The 17,980-nt window shown below is 49.9% G+C and overlaps 4 protein-coding genes across 4 annotated transcripts; 2 read left to right on the top strand and 2 right to left on the bottom strand.

Moving 5' to 3' along the window:
* Window positions 1-558: 558 nt before the first annotated feature.
* KD926_006493 (putative lysophospholipase) lies at window positions 559-2,353 on the bottom strand (the record flags this gene model as incomplete). The annotated part of the gene is made up of 3 exons (XM_053099483.1): window positions 559-882; window positions 958-1,322; window positions 1,372-2,353. The coding sequence occupies 3 exons, from the start codon at window positions 2,351-2,353 to the stop codon at window positions 559-561; spliced, it is 1,671 nt and encodes a 556-aa protein (XP_052956750.1).
* Window positions 2,354-3,928: 1,575 nt separating this feature from the next.
* On the bottom strand, window positions 3,929-5,615 carry KD926_006492 (putative choline transport protein Ctr; the record flags this gene model as incomplete). Its single annotated transcript, XM_053099482.1, has 3 exons — window positions 3,929-4,053; window positions 4,114-5,051; window positions 5,125-5,615. The coding sequence occupies 3 exons, from the start codon at window positions 5,613-5,615 to the stop codon at window positions 3,929-3,931; spliced, it is 1,554 nt and encodes a 517-aa protein (XP_052956749.1).
* Window positions 5,616-14,134: 8,519 nt separating this feature from the next.
* KD926_006491 (DUF1996 domain-containing protein) lies at window positions 14,135-15,688 on the top strand (the record flags this gene model as incomplete). The annotated part of the gene is made up of 3 exons (XM_053099481.1): window positions 14,135-14,312; window positions 14,369-14,525; window positions 14,590-15,688. 3 exons carry the CDS (start codon window positions 14,135-14,137, stop codon window positions 15,686-15,688), a joined length of 1,434 nt encoding a protein of 477 aa, XP_052956748.1.
* A 955-nt stretch (window positions 15,689-16,643) lies between these two features.
* Window positions 16,644-17,906, top strand: KD926_006490 (uncharacterized protein; the record flags this gene model as incomplete). The annotated part of the gene is made up of 3 exons (XM_053099480.1): window positions 16,644-16,945; window positions 17,219-17,744; window positions 17,859-17,906. 3 exons carry the CDS (start codon window positions 16,644-16,646, stop codon window positions 17,904-17,906), a joined length of 876 nt encoding a protein of 291 aa, XP_052956747.1.
* Between the last annotated feature and the right edge of the window lie 74 nt (window positions 17,907-17,980).

Below are 17,980 nucleotides of genomic sequence, written 5' to 3'. Positions count from 1 at the left end.
AACGTTAGCATAACTTACCTAGAGGGTGCTTGTGGCTTTGGCTAATTGTTCCTAACGGAGGATTCGGAGTCGATATTCGGAGTCATTGGATTGGATCGTTCTCCGTATACACTCAGTAATTTCAATGAGAATTGACATCATGTTCAGAGTCCGTCCAAGATTCACCATTCAGTTCACCGAAGATTCAACCTCCGTGGCGTAATTCAGCCCCTCGCGCCGGCCTTTGAACGGTCGGTGTCCGACTGTCTGTGCAGCACGACCACAACTAACGGGCGCATCTCCGCGGATGCATGTCATCGGTCTGATTAATTACTTCTTTCTATCCGTTGATCGTCTGACCTCGTTCGGTGCCAATGATTTTTGTCGGAAGTGATCAGGTGATTCTTGTGAATATGTGCAACTAGGTGTATGTTTTTATAGGTGGAACACATCCCCATCCCGTCGATTCTGTTCCATCCATCCATCCATCCATCCATCCTATCTTCTTATCGGTGTCATCTATCTCACACAACGCACGAACCAACTAATTACAGAAAGTTGACAGGACACTCCTCACGTCTATGGCGCCGATCCCGCCATCGCCCGTTCCAGCTGGCGCTCCCCCGCTTCCTCGTCCATCTCCCTCTCACTGATCTCCCGGGGTCCAATCCCCGCCAATCCCCAGATCCCCGGTCTCCGTCGCGCAAGCAACGTCGCTGCGGGCCGCTCGTCGGAATGCAAATGCGCCCCCGACTTGCGCAGCAGCATAACGTGCTCGGAGAGGTTGGCGTTGGCCGCCAGAAACAGGGGCGTGCGACCGCTGCGGTTTCGAATATGTACCGAGCCACCTTGCAGCAGCAGGAATCGAAGGATGGGTAGGGAGGGCGACGACGCCGCAAGGTGCTAGAAACATGGGGTTAACCGGACAAGCTTGGGCAAAATAGCCGACGACCTCGGGCTCAGGGGAAGGGGTCTTACGATCGGAGTGTTGCCCGAATAGTCCGCGTCGTTCAGGATCCAGTGGTGCTCGACCTTCATGATATCCTGGACTCGTTCGAGATCGCCTTGCGCGATCGCGTATCCGAGCATCGTGAGCACCTGGACTCGCTCAGGGAGCGCGCCGTCCGGGTGACGGAACACCGGCTGCGATACCTCGTTCAGTTCCCCGCGCAGGGAAATGGACATGTTCTTGGCAACGGTCTCCGGCGACGAGTCCGGCAGGGCCAGAAGGTACGCGAGCTTGGTCAGCGCAGCTTCCGTCGTCATATCCAGTCCGGCCACGACGCCCGCTCGCGACAGGCTCATGCCTGTGGCGTACACCGGGCTAACGCTGCCAGTCAAACCTATTCGACGTCAGCAAAATTCAATCGTCTCCGATCGAGAGAAACCTACATTGAGTCACGTTGACAATGACGATTCCTCGCTTGATGGCATCGGCAAACACCTTGGTCATGGCGTTATCCTGACCGTGCGGCGCGTTACCGGCTCCGAAGGTCTCCAGGACCAATCCACGCAGTCCCTCTAGTCGCAATACCGCGTCGACCATCTCCGGCTTGATTCCGGGGAATATGCGAAGACAGGCAACGTGGGTGGTGTCCAGGTTGGTTTGGATGTTGAAATGCTCAATGTTATTAGGTCGGCTCACCAGCTCCCAGTCGACGTTGGTGCGCATGGACGTAGTCACGGCCAACGGGGGGCAATTGGGGGAAGCAAATGCAGCGAAGTCGCTGGCCGATACCTTACTCGCTCGGTTTCCACGGAAGAGTCGGTTGTTGAAGTAGAGGCACACTTCGGGGATCATGAAGTGACTGGCGACCACCAGCGAACCCAGAAGGTTATCTGTGGCGTCATTCTGCAATTGGAGCATGGGGGCCTGGGACCCCGTCAGAACCACCGGCTTTCCGAGGTTCTGCAGCATGAAACTGAGTGCCGAGCAAGTATATGCCAGACTGTCGGTACCATGTAGCACGACGAAGCCGTCGAAATGAATGTAGTTTTGTTTCACCGTTTCTGCGATCTGCGCCCAACCTTTGGCGTCGATCGAGCTGCTGTCCAGGAGCTCGTCGAACTCGAAGACCGTGTACCGCACCCGTCGACCATATGCGGTCTGGGGGGTGCGCAAGCTCCGATGTCCCTTGACCGTTCCAGCTGTATCTACGACCACGTCCATGTTGGTGGAATGAGAACCATCGTTGAAAGTAGGCACTCGAGCCAAGCAGTGTTCTTGAAAGCCTCTGGCCGGAACAAAACCCGATGGCGATTGTCGCATGCAAATGGTTCCTCCGGTCATGATGATGAGGACCCTTGACTCAGGGACGGGGACTTCCGGCTGTTGCTCAGCCAGCTCTGAGATGACTTCGTTCATGGTGTTCATTGTGACGGGTGCAGGAGGTTGTCTAGACTCTTCTCCGGATTCAAAGCACTGCTCCTTATCCTCCAGCCTTTTTAATCGAAAGACGACAGACGCACCGCCGTGTCAGTGGCAACGATCTCCGATGCTAGCAAACAGTAGATCAAGTCCCTTGGACGAAACAGTAGGAAATTGAACTTTCAAGATAATTAGGGCTGTGCACAAATTTGCCCCTCGAACGGGATAGAAGTGAGACAGGTCGAATAGGGATCGCGCAACAGGCAAATCGGCGACTCGACAACGGAGTGGTGACGTTTTTCACTCAGGGACGAGGACTATAAGGTTCGAATGCGACGAGGGGAGATCGAATCGATACATATCACCAGGTCCTATTATCTATTACCCCAAAGAAACCAGATTGGAGAGTCAGCGCGACTCCGACTAACGGCTCTCTATTACGTACATGGAGCGTCTGGTTCGGTGGTTGGCCGGAGTCAAAGTTGGTAGTGCGAGATTTTCGGGCGCACAACAAAAGGGAATTTGGAGTGCGCGGTGGATAATTCCCGCCAACCTTCTTTGGTCAACCCCACAGTCTGACACGGTTGGAGACTTACGGAGTACTCAGTAGTAGAGTGATTCCATACAGAGAGTAGGTACTGTAGATATTCAAGGGTCGAGGGGACATGGCTGGATGGAGTGCTTCGTATCTCAGCCCTCTCTGCAGGGTTTGGGTATCAACCGACAGTCCGACTATAAGGGTCAATGCACATGGCCAAGGGTCACTTGGTTGGTTCACCTCGTCAGCCACGGGGAATACCATCGTCCTCAGAGTTGATGGTAGACAACAGGAGAGAGATGATTCTGACGCGGTAGATTAAATGGCCAGAATAGGCATAGCCAGTCACATGGCATGGAATGCCAGCAACTCCTTCGCTCCTGCCTCTTCTCTGCCTTCTTCCTTCGCTCTTTCCTGCCTCGCCCACCAATTCCCAAATTCCCCAACCCAAAGCGACAACGCCTTTCCTGTCCAGAACAACCATCTCCAACGCGTCTTGATCATTCTTCCTCTTGTCTCTCCCGTCGACTACGTGGATTGCCCAGCCCAAAGCGACACCAGCAGACTGGTCTACTTCGGCGGTCTGCCTGGTATTTTATCTGCCCTTCGCAACCAGTGAGCGTCAACCTCTATTTTCGAAAACATTCATTCTGGACCATGTATCCCCCGGCTTTGACAGGGGAGATTCTCGATATAGACCCCCTCAAATAGACGATTCTTTACAAACCCTGACGAAGGCCTCCATCTTTTGAGGGTCCTTCTACCCTCGCTAAGTCACCGTTCAGAAAAACCACACTGTTGTTTGAAAATTTTTTCATTCATTTGTATTTCCTTGATCGTCTGCAGGGTATCATCTTGTCTATGTACAGATTCTGTTCAGATCTTCTGATCCAGAGTGATTTCGGCCTCCTCGACATAGCCACGTTATCGCTTGTCCATGATTCATGACTAACTTGAATGCGCTTCCAGATTCAATGCAAAAAAAAATGTTTGGTAAAAGAAACAGAAAGAGAAGTGAAGTGTAGGATACTCAATATCCTACTTTACTCGGAGGTGTCCCCCTCCACACAGCTTTGGCTGCCTTTGTACGACTTTCGACCCCTAGCGAACCAGTCAACAAGGATAATGAAAATCACGACACCGTACACGGCCGAGACATAGTTCATATCTGCCGAGACTGTTAGTATAACCGATCAAGCAACCATTCCTGATAGTGGAGACAACTTACTTCCTGCGTTGACCGGCATGGTCGAAGGGAAGGAGTACATGACCAGGCAAAAGATAGTCCAGAGCAAAGTGACCACGTTGGCGAAAAGTCCCAGCTTGCCCAACCAGAAGGGCCCGTGCTGAATGTTGTTGCGACCGCGGTACAGGAGGCAGAGAACAGGGCACGAGTAGGACAGATACAGCAGAGTGATACAAGCGGTCACCATACTGTTGAATGCAGTAGAGGAACCAAGGTAGAGCAGTCCAAGAGCGCCAACGAGGAAAGAGCTTGCATTGTGGGCGTGCAACGGCACATCCAGCGTCTGGTTGACGCGAGACAGCCATTGGTGTCCGGGCATGCCACGGTCACGAGCAAATGCCCACGCCAAACGAGATTGCCAGGTGTGACAGGCGATCAAGCAACCCATTCCGGTCACCAGCAGCAGAGTCTCCAAAACGATGGCGCCAGCCACGTTATCCAGAGCTTGGTAGTAGAGCTCCAGGATGGGGACACCGGTAGCAGAGTTCAACAATTTGCTGATATCACTGAGACCGAAGAACATCGAAACACAATACGTCCAGGAAGTGACAAAGCCGATGCCAACGGTGGCCATGATTGCGATCGGAATGTTCTTTTCGGGCTCGGGCACTTCTTCCGCGAGATGAGTTGCGGAATCCAGACAAGCGAAAATCCAATTCGGGTTGATCAAGCCGACGATGAACGCCATGCCATCTGACTCCCAGCCCGTCGAGTTAACGAAATGACCAAAGACGTAGGATGCACTGGCGTGCGTCTTGGCGCAGGCAGGGACTGTGACCAAGATCACAAAGTAGGAGATCAGCGAGATATATAAGGTGACCTTGGCAACGGCAGGCAAGGTTTTACCCCAGCAGTTGAAGAGGTAGCAGACGAAGTTGATGACTTCGTATGCGGCCACGGAATGCCAGGCTTCGGGGACACTATGATCAAGTCAGCATTCTACACACATGTTCAGACGCCCGTCCCGAAGGTATCGAGCTTGCAAATGCATACAAGTCAGGATGGCCAAGCTGCCACATTCCAACACCGGCTTGTCCCAGACTGAGGGCTACACTAGCACAAGCGAAAACTGCGCCAGCATATCCAAACCAGCCGGTCAAGTAAGACATGAACCGAGCATACTTCTTCGGGGCAAGTTCGTTGGCCCAGAAATATTGTCCACCAGCGTTGGGCATGGCACTTGCCAGTTCCGATAGCGACGACCCCACGCAACATGAGATGAACGTGATCCAGAGCAGCCCGTAGACGATGAGAACCGTGCCTCCCGAGCTGATACCCGTGATCAAAGATGCCGAAATACCGAACCATGAGTTGGACATACAGAATGCAATACCGATCAGTGAGATGATGGAGAAGTTGCGCTGCAGGTCTTGGGTGTAACCCATCTCAGCCAACTTGATGGCATCGGCATTGTCGGATTCAGACGAGGTACCGCTTTTCGTCGGCTTCACGCTGGGCTTCTTCTCTAGATCGATTTCGCTCATTTTGTCGGATAATCAGGAAAAAAAAAAAAAAAAGCTGGAGTTGAGTCAGCGGTTTAACGTGATGGTGCAAAGGGCAACACAGGTGTCGATCGATAACAATCCGGACCGGGCTATCGTGTTGCACAGGTGATCGCGTGGGAAAGTTGCTATTTCGGCGAGAGAAGAGTCTAATTTGAACCGATTATGGCCACCGTTGCATAAGGGCTTACGGATTCCTCAAAAGGCGCTTCGGATTCGAAATCGGGTTCGGGAGGGGTTGCTGCTGTTGGACAAATTGGCTGCTGTTGGCAAGATATCCGTCGATTCGGGTTTCGCAAAGCCGTGAGCTGCAAAGGGGTGTCGATGTTCGATGACCGTCGTTGTTGCTGGCGGGGAAGACCTGAACCTGTCGATACGTCGATACGAGGATACGGAACGGCCAAGGCAATCAGTTATACAGAATTCAATCTGTGTTTCTTTGCTTGTTTTTCTCAAGCTATCAACAAAATTGGATGGCGTGAAAGGCAAGAGGCCTTATGTTGCAGACAGCCAAACTCAAAAAAAGGGAAATGAGAAAGTCTCCACCACGATATCCACGAGGGAAGTGGTATGGAGTGAGGAGAGAGGAGAGAGGAGAGAGGAGAGAGGTGTGAGAGAACGTGTGTTGGTGGCGATATGAAAAAAAAAAACCCAAAGCCACCGCAATGGGATGTGAGTGACTATTTATGAAATGCCGGCTACTCTTTTTTCCTCTTATTTTTCACCGTCTCTGCTTTCCTTCGACTCGACGTCCCCACCGGAGATTTGATAACATCACTCCCTGCACTCCGAAAGCGCTCCCCAATTTTTTTTTTTTGGTCTCTAACAATGTCTCCTACGGATGAACTAAACTGTACTAAACAGACTTATGCACGCCAGACCAATTGTCTCGAGTCCATCGGCCTTCATCGTCCTCTTCATATCGTCATATGAGGGCCAGAAAGCTCGGAACCGGATACTAGGCAACCAGTCTTGTTAGTTTCTCCCGCTGTTATCGTTGAATCGCTTTGTGGCAACGGGGGGGCTATGAGGTACCATTCGGCCATCGAGGGGAAAGTGGGAGGACTGTCCTATGGTTGAGTGTTTGACGCCGCACTATCGTTGGTCGATCCTTACTCCAGAAAGTGGCGCCTCCCCACTTGTATGAATCGGTTCCGCCGAAAATTTTCACTTGCACCAAATTCGCTGCCAGAAACATCCTTGATTCCTTGTTCTGTCTCTTTTCTTTTTCCGTTCTATCGACGTTCGAATTAACGTCATAAGGCACGTTGCGCGTCGAAGATTGGTATTCGATAGCCGGTTGCTTCGGCTCGGTGAATTGATTGAGCCACTTTCTACGGAGTCTTCGGGCCGTTCAGGGGATCTTGATTTCACTGCTGCAAGATACGACGCTGCAACCGATCTGCTTTTTTCCCACTCTTTTCTTATCCCATTACTCCGTAATACGGAGTATACTGCGTACAACTACGCTCACACATAACCGTCGGCCGTGACGGCCACGACGGCCGCAAGGTCTCTAGTGAAACTCAGACTCGAGATGCAATTCGTACCGAGACAGTTAACTGCTCCGTCCCAGCCGCTCAGGTTCCGAATTTACTCCAGTCGCGTGCAGTCACTAGTCTTTTCGGTCTAGTAACCTCCACGACCGGATCAGTGGAGCTAATTTCCATGAGAGATTCTGCCTTCTGATTCGCAAGCTCAGCATACGAACAGGAATACTTGACTAAGAAGCCCTCACCGGCCTACCCTTGAAACTCGAGGCATTTTCTCCTACTCGGTCGAATAAGAATTAATGCCGCATAAAATGGACCGGACGCCCAAATCAATACCCAATGGAATTTGGTAGAGTTCACGAATTCACCACTCTTACGTATGTCAAGCTCTGCTCTTGTCAGTTGTCAGTCATGAGTCCGGTTTGCATGGAGTAGTCTTCGAAGATCGAACCCTTTGGTCTTTCAGGATCTTCTGCTCCCCCACTCCTACACAGAGGGACTGCTGTCATTGTCAACAAACAACAAACATGTGTCCGCCTCTGTCCGGCAACGCAACTGCACAGTGACGACAATCCGGTTTTCGTTAGCCACAGAATCTTCCCGCCCCTAAGAGAGCTTGGCCGGTTGCTCAGCCTTGCCCGCCATGAACAATTGTTGCCCGTTGAAGCAAATTAATTTCATATCTTCATTTAAGTTCCCGCTATGCTTTGCCTCGCTCGGCGATCTTGTCGCATATCGACCAGATGCTCAGGCGGTTCAATTTAACGGGGAGGCTTTGCCCAACTGAGGATGGTTTGAATTTTCTCGGAGTGAACTGCGAAGAGTAGCCTACACTAGGAAGTATCGTCTATCTCGGAGCACGGAGTAAATAGTTATGATTTGCCCTGCGTACGTGGCCTCGTTGCTAGTTTGCTAGTTTTTGTTCTTGAAATTAAAGATAATCTACGGTGTAAACTATACAGTGATACTATATCCTGAGCCAGGCCTAAGACCTGGAAGGTATTCCCGCGTCGTTGTCGTGTTCGACGTGAATCAGGAATCTACCTACATACGGAATACTTAGTGACTACTACCTATAGACATTCAGAGTAAGCTTAGAATACCTTTTACTCAACAAGGTATCGAAACTGCCTATCACCTGCCATACCTTATTCAGTATTATTTTAAGGTCCTGATGATTCGCCACCGAATCTCGCATGGACAAGTTTGCTCTTTCTGGAAAACTTCCATGCTTGATAATCTGCATCCTAGCGACCTGATTGGCTACAGGTGCTGGCGGTCTCTGTCGGGGTCCGCGGGCTTACTTACCTATCTACTATCTTACCTAGTACCTACCTCGGTATATACTCAAGGCATCGTTCTATAGACATCGATGTCTAGATAGGGTGTCCGCGGGCGCCGGGACCGGGGCCGGTGATTCCGGGGCATCTCAGCTTGGCAGATTTGTATATATCTGTGGAGTATGGAGTATGCATATTGCATGCACGCAAGCATCATGCGATTAAGACATGGGAGTGTCTACCTAGTTAAGGCTAGCTGTGACTATCATCACTCTTTGTGCTGAGAAGAATACTATGCATGCACAGTTACATTGCTTCAGTACCTAGTTAGTTACCTTACTCTACGGAGTAGGTAACTAGGTTTACCGGGGTTTGTTGCTACCCAAGTATGTATGTATATGTGTAGCTCTACCGTCTCGTGACTGGTTAGAGTAAGGTAGGTAGGTGGTGAGGATATTCTTTTGTAGTCTGTGAGGAGGATACTTTCTATGGTAGGTTGACGAAACCGACTCAGTTGTGGTTAGATTAGTGCTATTGGGGTGTGATATAGCTGTATCTGAGTTTTCTTTCCTTGTATTGTCTTTGTATATCTCGTAGGCTGTGTTAGATATCTAGATTTCAATGACGATGACCAGATAAAGGAAGGCAACTACTATCTGCAGATAGACTCTCATAATCAGTTTTAGTCTTCTAATAGTTAGTTAGTTATTACTTCATCCAGTTTAATCAGCAAAATAGACAGACAGTACTGGATTGGATTTTCTATCTCTTCAACAACTGGTTATCACAGGAGTCAGACTGACAGGTAGCCCCGAGCTACAAGATTGTTATCGTAGTATGCACAATTAATCTTTCTTTTTAGGATACTAGTCCGGATTTTTTACATCTATCTTTACCTTTACTAATCAGCGGCCACTGAATAGTAAAAGTAGCGAAAAGATGTATACATCATATCTCAATACGAGAGTCTGATGGATGCAATATGACGACACGATATTCCTCCCATGAAGAAGTCATGTGTAAACTCAAACCCAAAGCCCAAAGCCCTAATTCTGTATGTGAACGCTTATCTACTCTCTATCCCGCCGATAAATCTCCATTTCGCGATTTCTAGTTACTTCATGCTAGAAGCGGGGAGAAACCCCTCAGGTCGCCAGGGTCTTTATACCCTTTAAGGTTAAATTGTCCTGCGAGATCATTACCTGCGTCCTGTACTGCACACATGGCTTTTCCGCGGGGAAATGGAACTGGAACGGTGTGTAAGATAGGGAAACGGAGATAAAGATTGATGGAGGTGAATATGGTTGACAGGGGTTAGTTTGGTGTGTGTGGGTATATAAGTATGGATGATGTTGGGTGTTGTTCTTTGTGGGATTTGTTTTCTCGAGAGGAAGTTGTCTTGGGGTTAGGCTAGTTGAATGGGATATATTGGTGAGTATTTTGGTATACTATTGATCGACCAAAGGAGTCTGGACCGGCCTTGTTGGTCTTTTCAATTGGGTATGTCGTTTCTGGCCATTGGTTAGAGGGTAAGGTTGATGAGCACTCGCTGCAAGAAATTATGATTTTTTGTCATGGTGTTTGATATACAGACTTCATCGATATACTTAATTTCTAAAAGAGTATGGTTGATTTATTGACTGTCCTTTTATTGTATACTTTTCTAAATGAGAAGGCTAGAAGGATAGTTGCTTGCTCGGGAATACGATTTATTATCGTCTTGTACTCATTCTGGGAGGTATATTTTCTCTGGATATGTATCTAGAGGATGAGATGGGTTAATATCGACCACGCCTTATGAGCTATGGGATAATATCTATAGAACCTGTTATCATTTTATTGGTTGAACTCGTATCTACCTAGAGATTCTTGAAGCTGATAAACAACGTCTCTATTGTATACTATCATCTCATGTGAGGGGACAAGGACGAAAGAGAGCTGCTTGCTCATCAGCAACAAAAGGTATCAAATTGCAGTCCCCAAAACGAAATTGTCTGTGAAAGATAGTTCTCGATTTACCAACTCGTAAATTAACAGATCTTGCGGGTTGGTAGAGATAGTCGCCGAGTCCAGAATATGTTAATCATGAACTGAGACATTTGATGCTCCCTCCATCCCTATCCTGCCCCCTATTTCCATCATCGATCTAGATGGTTATTAGACTGGAAGGGGTTGGTATCAATCGGGTTCAAGCAGTAGCTATCTCAGCAATGCGGCTGCTATGAGAGGTCATACCGATCCTCTGCGCAAGGTGGGTGACCTTGGCTAACATCCAAGTCAATAAATGTCGCACACAGTAAATACGAGCTTTCGTGTCCTTCTAAATTGTCTGAGATCATTTCTTTTTGAGTGGAGGATATTGGACAACATCCTAAATAAGGACTGTGCTCCACTGTATACAATAACTATTCCGGTTTGGTGACTAAATGAGCTTGTTCTTTTCTTTTGGTGGAATAGCCGAGTCAGGCGGCATTTTGGACTGAAATAGAAGCTGTCCTAGAATGTTAATAGAATTCTATAGGTTCTAGAACTTTTTATCCGAGGTGTCACCTCCCATACACTGGCCTAGATTTTGATATGCCCCTTGCTATATTTATTATTTACGCCGACTATTTCCTCAGATGCAGCAGACAACAAATAATTCGTGCGATTGTCTCATTTTGTTTATCTTTTAAATGGCGTTTACTGAGTTGGTGAGTCGGTTTTTTGACTCAGGGGCCGCCCGGTCGGGATATATTTAGCTTCGTAGGGGTTGGACCCTGCTTTCGGGTCTACGGAGAATTCCCTACTCCAATATTGCTGCTATGTATACTTCGCACGTAGCACTGGCGGGGAGCCAGACAATTCAGCCTCGACGTGGTCAATTGTTGTGGACCCCAATAGGCTGATGCTACTGTATTCTCCGTAAGCAAACGGCCATCCCAGTTAGGGGCCGAAGGCGAAAACCCCCAAACCCCCAATCTGACTGTATCAAACGAATGACATGGAAGAGATAAAATCAGAATCGAAATGAGTAGGAGGGTGTACACCGTAAAAGTGAGAGTCTATCCCTGTACACCGTAAGTACCTCGGCCAATGGAGGGCGGCCCCAGGCCAACAACGTCATGTGTCCCGCCTTAATTTGCCTCTCCAAACTCAAGTCTCACTGACAAGAAACACAACTCGCCATGTCCCGCGGTTGCCCTACACTTTGGGTTTCATCTCTCTTCCCTCAGTATTGAAATAGAACCCATCGGGCAGATCCGTTGATAAATCTCGATTCTCCAAACACTTCTCGGTCCTGCCATTTCAATTCCTACAAGCCCTGTGCTGGTCACGCCGAAGCCTTGGCAGAGTTTGCGGTGGCTGGAGGTCCACAGTTCGACCGGCAATTCTGAAACAACAGTCTGCTTTTTGGTGATCGCTTCGGAGCAGAACTACTTAGGCTGGAGCGTATGAGCCTATGAGGCGAGGGGCCTTGTTGGAGTCGTTTTCCGGCAGGGAACCGGATTCAGTACGGAGTAGACAGCTTCTTTGATGACTTTGTTCAGCCTTTCTGATCCTTTGAAGCAGCCTCACCTTCACCTCTCTTGCGATGATTCCCCCTGTGTCTCCACTGATTGGACGATTCGGATCTCCTGAGGCCATCAATGATCAACCTGCATAATGTCACCGTTTCAGTCTGCGTTCCACGCTTTTGCGACCGAGCAACATGCGCTAAGCACCGCCAGGCATCATGCATTGGACAGACTTTGTTAGTGGCGCCACTAGTCAGGAACAACCCGATGTTTGGGTCCCTTTTCTTCCCTGACTTGGTTATTTCTGTTTTCTCCCCCTCTAATCTGACTCAAGACGGCCCCCTAAGGAAGGCGATGATTCGGCGATGTCTTGTCTCAACTTTCCCACCTCGGTCGGATTGACCTCTGAATCTGGCTCCCCTATAGGATGGATATTCCGGACATGATGCCCCGAGTGTTTGCGCTCGGGGGACTCCTTACGAACTGCTGCCTTATTCCGGGCACCCCCTTGGAGATCAGTAATATAAAAAGAATGGGACAGAGTGGAGGGCCCCATAACACCGCCGAAGGCGCAGCATCCCTTGGCCGGGCTTGGGAAATGAGGGCACTCACTGGACACTTCCTTCGCCGTCGCACGAGATCTCCGGGAAAACCGTTGATGTTTCCTATTGATTATTCCACGATCTTACAGGGATTAATCCAGCCAAATGATAGGAAGACGAGGGATCGCAAATCAACCCCCGCGCATATAGTTTTAGTGGCGCCCGCCAACCGGGACTCCAACCTACGGACTGGAGTACGGATAGTCATCAAGAACCCACGGTATACGCAGTTACGGATCCTGTGTCGCAGGCTAGGAACATGATCATATGGACCGCTCCGTCCCCATCGTTGATTAATTAAATCGATGGGGAACCCGACCCCGTCTTGCAAGGTTCGACAAGAAATCACCAGAAATACCCTTCCCCATAGGGGGCGAATTAGGTTCGGGTCCATCCTGTTGGATTTGGGGTTTTGGAGTTTTGTAGAAAGTAGAAACGAGAGTAGAACCCGCGAGGCCTTGTAGCGAGGCAGAATGAAGTTAATTTATGGGCCGAAGATTAAGAAAGGGGAACAAAGAGAGTCAAAAAAAAGGAGGGAGCCAATGACGCATTTAATTGCCATTGGCCACTAGGCCATTCTTTGGCGCCTGCTGCCCTCATTCCCAAGTGAACAGACCATCTTGAGCGGCGACTTGGCTCCTCTTTTCCTTAATATCGCTTGTCTACCGTCCTTTTCTCCCTCTCCTCCTCCCCTTCTCCCATTCCACACCCTTTTAGGCGACGTTGACGTCCTTTCCACTCCTTTGATTGATTGTTATATTAGGGGATTGAATCCGTTTTCTTCTTCCCACGGTCTTTCGCTTTTTCTCGCTCCTTTCTTTTGGCCCCCCCCTCCCTTGTCGGTCGTTCCTTTTTCAGTCTCTCGTTAATACAACCTGTTATTTTTATTTTTGATCGAGTTCCGTTTAAGGTATCTATCTATTTGTCTCTATTTCCTACTCATTTCTCTCCCTGACAAATCTAATCGAGGTGTGGTTTGTCTAACTACGGAATAGTCCGAATAGAATTCCCCTGGATTCTTGACAAGTGATCGAAGTTATTGATCGGCGGAAACTACTACGACAATCTTGGATCATTTGAGAAAGGTATGTTCAAGTCTTGATTTGTTCCGAAAATATTTGGTTCCCAGTATGCCCGGTTTCCTTGAGCCTAGAATGCCCTCGTGTGAATCTGAGTGGCAACTGCAGAATGATACTGCAAGGGAATACTTCACCCCTTGCCTCCCCAAAAGTCAGCCACGACCGCGAAATATGCAGGATCTCAAGAGATCGGACTCCTGAATGCCTGTCCTTTCTCCCCCCTCATGCATGAAACCTTCTTTCGGCGCGTCTCCATCTTGCTTTGTCACTTTTTATTTATTGACATTGTTGATGTTGTGGTCTTATACTATGCCACTCCCCGCCATTGCACCTTATACTGCGTAGTAGCGCCAGACACCCCCACCACATCCTAACACGCCCTCATCTTGCATTCTGTACACTTGCTTTCGTTTAAATCTTGTGTGGCGTTCTTGCGCAATTCTTACTTATCATTTCTGGGGACGCTGTAGTCGACGATCTCGCCCTTCACCTTCGCTCTTTCTAGAACTCAACATCGTCGCTCATTTGCCGTTGATACTTGGTCGCCAACATGACTCGAACGATGCGACTTGACGTCGGACTGGTGACCTGCTTGGCCGCCTTGTCCAGCGTCGCGGATGCTTTCTGGCGACTTCCCTGCCGAGGACGAAGTGGTCTGGCTCGAATGGATCCATTGATGGACCCCGGAAAGGCGTCAAACCACGTCCATGCGATTCATGGCGCAAGCGGTTAGTGACTCTGCGTGTGTTTACCGTGTGCCAATTCTAAACCCCCGTCTCGATAGCCTTTTCGATGTCCGTCAGCGAAAACAGCCTCAAAGAATCGAGCTGCACCTCTTGCGCAGTCACCCAGGACAAGTCGGCGTACTGGGCTCCCGCGCTGTACTTCCAGCACGAGAATGGTGATACTGAAATTGTGGAGCAAGTGGGAGGCATGCTTGCGTGAGTGATATCTGATGCTTTTGAATCTGCATCGACATGCTAACTAAACATGGCGATCTAAAAGTTACTACCTTCTTTACGGAGAGAAAGTCGAGGCATTCCCCGAAAACTTCCGTATGGTAGCCGGTGATCCATTCCTGCGCAATTTCCCCTGGCCGATCCCCGACCCCCCGAAATCCGAATGGACCGGCAAGCAGGGATCCCAGGATGCCCTCCGCCAGAAGGCTCTTGGATTTAACTGCCTGAACTACGCCAAGGATGCGGAGCCGTCGCTCGGCCGCCACTACCTGCCCGACAAGTCCTACCTGGATGAGCACTGCACGGATGGTGTCCGTTTCGAAATCATGTTCCCGTCGTGCTGGAACGGAAAGGACAGCGACTCCGACGACCACAAGTCGCATGTCGCCTACCCCTCGCTGGTTATGGATGGAACTTGCCCCGAGGGCTATGAGACCCGCGTTGTGTCTCTCTTCTTCGAAACGATCTGGAACACCTACGCCTTCAAGGACAAGCAAGGACGGTTCGTGCTGTCCAACGCCGACCCGACTGGCTACGGATATCACGCCGATTTCATCCACGGCTGGGACTCTGGTGTCCTCGAGTCGGCCGTGAAGCGATGCACCAACCCCTCTGGCCAGATTCAGGACTGCGATGTCTTCGACATTCAGAGTGAGAGCGACCAGCAGAAGTGTAAATTCGAGGTGCCCGAATTGTTGAAAGATGAGGATGTCGAGGAGTACAAGGGCAGTCTCCCCGACGGTCTGCTTGTGGCGGATGGACCTTCTTATGCGAAGCCCTTCTCCTACGTCTCCGGGCACGTTTCCGCTACCTCCAGTGCCAAATCGACTGCCAAATCTACCTCAGCTCCCACTTTGGCTCCCACCTCGGCTGCCCAATCATCCACCTGGACCGCCTCGCCCACCACGTCGTATGTCAATGGCGTCGTTACCGAAGCCGTGGTTTACGTCGAGAGAGAAGTCTTCGTTTATGTCGACCCGCAGGGTAACGTTCTCGAAACATCCACTGCTGCTCCGGAGACCCTTTCCACCGTCACCGAGACCAACACCCAACACGTCTCCACCGTCGTTACTACGCCTACTGCGCCTCCTTCGAAGCGCACTCACGCGCACAAGCGTCACCACCATGGTCACCATGGTCACTAAGCGTGATCATTCCAACTGACGACGCTTGTTGGGGAGATACTACCATACATATTTCCTCCGCCGCATCGATAAGCTCTCGCTCCAGTTACAACTTTATTTCTTTATTTTCTATTACCTTCTGGTGCTTGAGCTTCTAAACCGACTTGGTTCGTGGATTCGATTCTCAGGATATTTTTTCTCGTCTATTTTTATCTGGATTCTTCCCCTTCACCTGTCAATTCCTTTCCCCTTTTCTTTGGATATACATGCTACTCTCGGTCTGATCTGGTCTGTCTGGTCTGTTTGCTTGTCTGTCCTTGAGGGGACAAGCAAAGCCATGACATGACATGACAAGTCTTGTTTATTTTTTTCATCTTTCTCTCGACGAGAATCAAGACGGATCTTGTTAGACATAGCAAATGAAATCGTGCTGGAGAGATCTAGTTCGATCATGCTTCCCTTTACTACAGTCTTTGATTTGTGATTTGCACGTGTCTGAGACATGATTTACGACTTTGGTCAATTATAGATTTGGTTTCTTCTTCACTTCATTTCGGCTTAATCGTAGTTTCTTCGTCTTGACATTTCCCTCGTGGCCAACTTAGACTCTTCGATTGAAGCTCGATACACGGTTCAAATCTGACATCAGTTTAGCCTGGACATGGTTGGTCTAACTCGGATATAGTTGGTTAAGTAATAAAAAAGTCCCTCATTCCCCAAAGCGCTAACTATACTTGTTCATCCATTACCACTAATAGGAACCTGTATAGATAGTTCGGCCACGATTGACCCGACGCACCTTTCCTTCCCCGCAATTTCAGATAAACAATGCGGAGTCGGATAATTATCCGCCCTGGTGCTTTTCCCGGTGTATATAACGAAATCCTCGGCTCATCTGAAGTCATTCCCTCTTCTCCCCCGCAATCCTCTCTATACACACCGCACAGTATACACACCTTCATTCCGACCCGCGACGATGCCTGAAATCCCCACCTTCGACAGCCTCACCCTCGACCCCGCCGGACCCCCAGGAAACACATGGGGCCTTTTCGGCCGCGATAACGACCTCGGCATGCTCAACCTGCTCACCCCCGAGACGGTACGACGCGCCGCTGCAGAGGAGATCCGCGACGGGGTGCGTTTCTCGCTGGATCTGCCGCTCGATCACATCAAGACCCCGAGTTTCGGGCGGAAGCCGTTTGTACAGGAGTTGGTGAATCGAGCCCCGAGGAGCGTCAATGACGATGTTTTGGTGTTTAATACGCAGACGAGTAGTCAGTGGGATGGGTTTCGGCATTATGGTAGACAGACAATCGCTTTTCTTTTCGAGTTCCTGGTGACGAGAGAGATCGCTAATTAATTGACCGACTTCTGCAGGGAACCAGAAACATCAGTGTTATTTCAATGGCAACAGGTTAGAGGATTTGCAAACTAAGCACGTCATTGGGATTGACTGTATGCCTCCCTTTCCCACAATTCCTCAGTCTCTAGATCCTCCAGCATCAAGCCCAACCAAACCAACAAACTCCACCGAAAACAACTAACCTCTAGAAAACAACCAGCATGGGTCCAAAAAGGCGGCATCGTCGGCCGCGGCATCCTCATCGACTACGCCACCTGGGCAGCCAAGCACTCCATCCCCCTCACGCCCTTCACGTACAGCAACATCCCTCTCTCATTCCTCCAACAAATCATCCAAGAAACGAACCTCACCCCCCGACCCGGCGACATCCTGTTCATCCGCACCGGCTTCACAGCCGCATACGCCGCGCTCTCCGCGTCCGAAGAATCCGCCCTCGCGCAACGCCCCGCAGCAGATTTCTGCGGTGTCGAGAACGGCGAACGCACACTGCGCTGGCTCTGGGAGAACCAATTCGCCGCGATAGCGAGCGACACGCCGAGCTTCGAACCCTCGCCGATCTTACACGCGAATGCGCCGCTCGATCATACGCTGCATCAGTGGTGTTTGGCGGGTTGGGGGATGCCTATTGGGGAGTATTTCGATTTGGAGGATTTGGCGGCGTATTGTAGGGAGAAGGGGCGGTGGTCGTTCTTTTTGTCGAGTGTGCCGTTGAAGGTGAGTTTCCTTCCCTTCTTTTACGCTTTGTCTTTGGTATTTTGGAGGGAGGGAGGGTTGAGATTTGGGTTATGGCATGGGTTGCTGACTGACTGACTGATTGATGATGGATAGGTACCCGGGGGAGTCGCGAGTCCGCCGAATGCAGTGGCTATTCTATGATCCGGTACGCGGAGATTTGGTTGTATATACGGGAGAAGAAGGGAAAGGGAAGAGCGAATAGTTACTTATCTACA

This window comes from Aspergillus affinis (genome assembly GCF_023601865.1).
Source record: "Aspergillus affinis strain CMG 70 chromosome Unknown NODE_34_length_287566_cov_88_205910, whole genome shotgun sequence".
NCBI lineage: Eukaryota > Fungi > Ascomycota > Eurotiomycetes > Eurotiales > Aspergillaceae > Aspergillus > Aspergillus affinis.
Note: the sequence above shows the minus strand (reverse complement) of the source record. Positions and strands in the feature narration are given on the sequence as shown.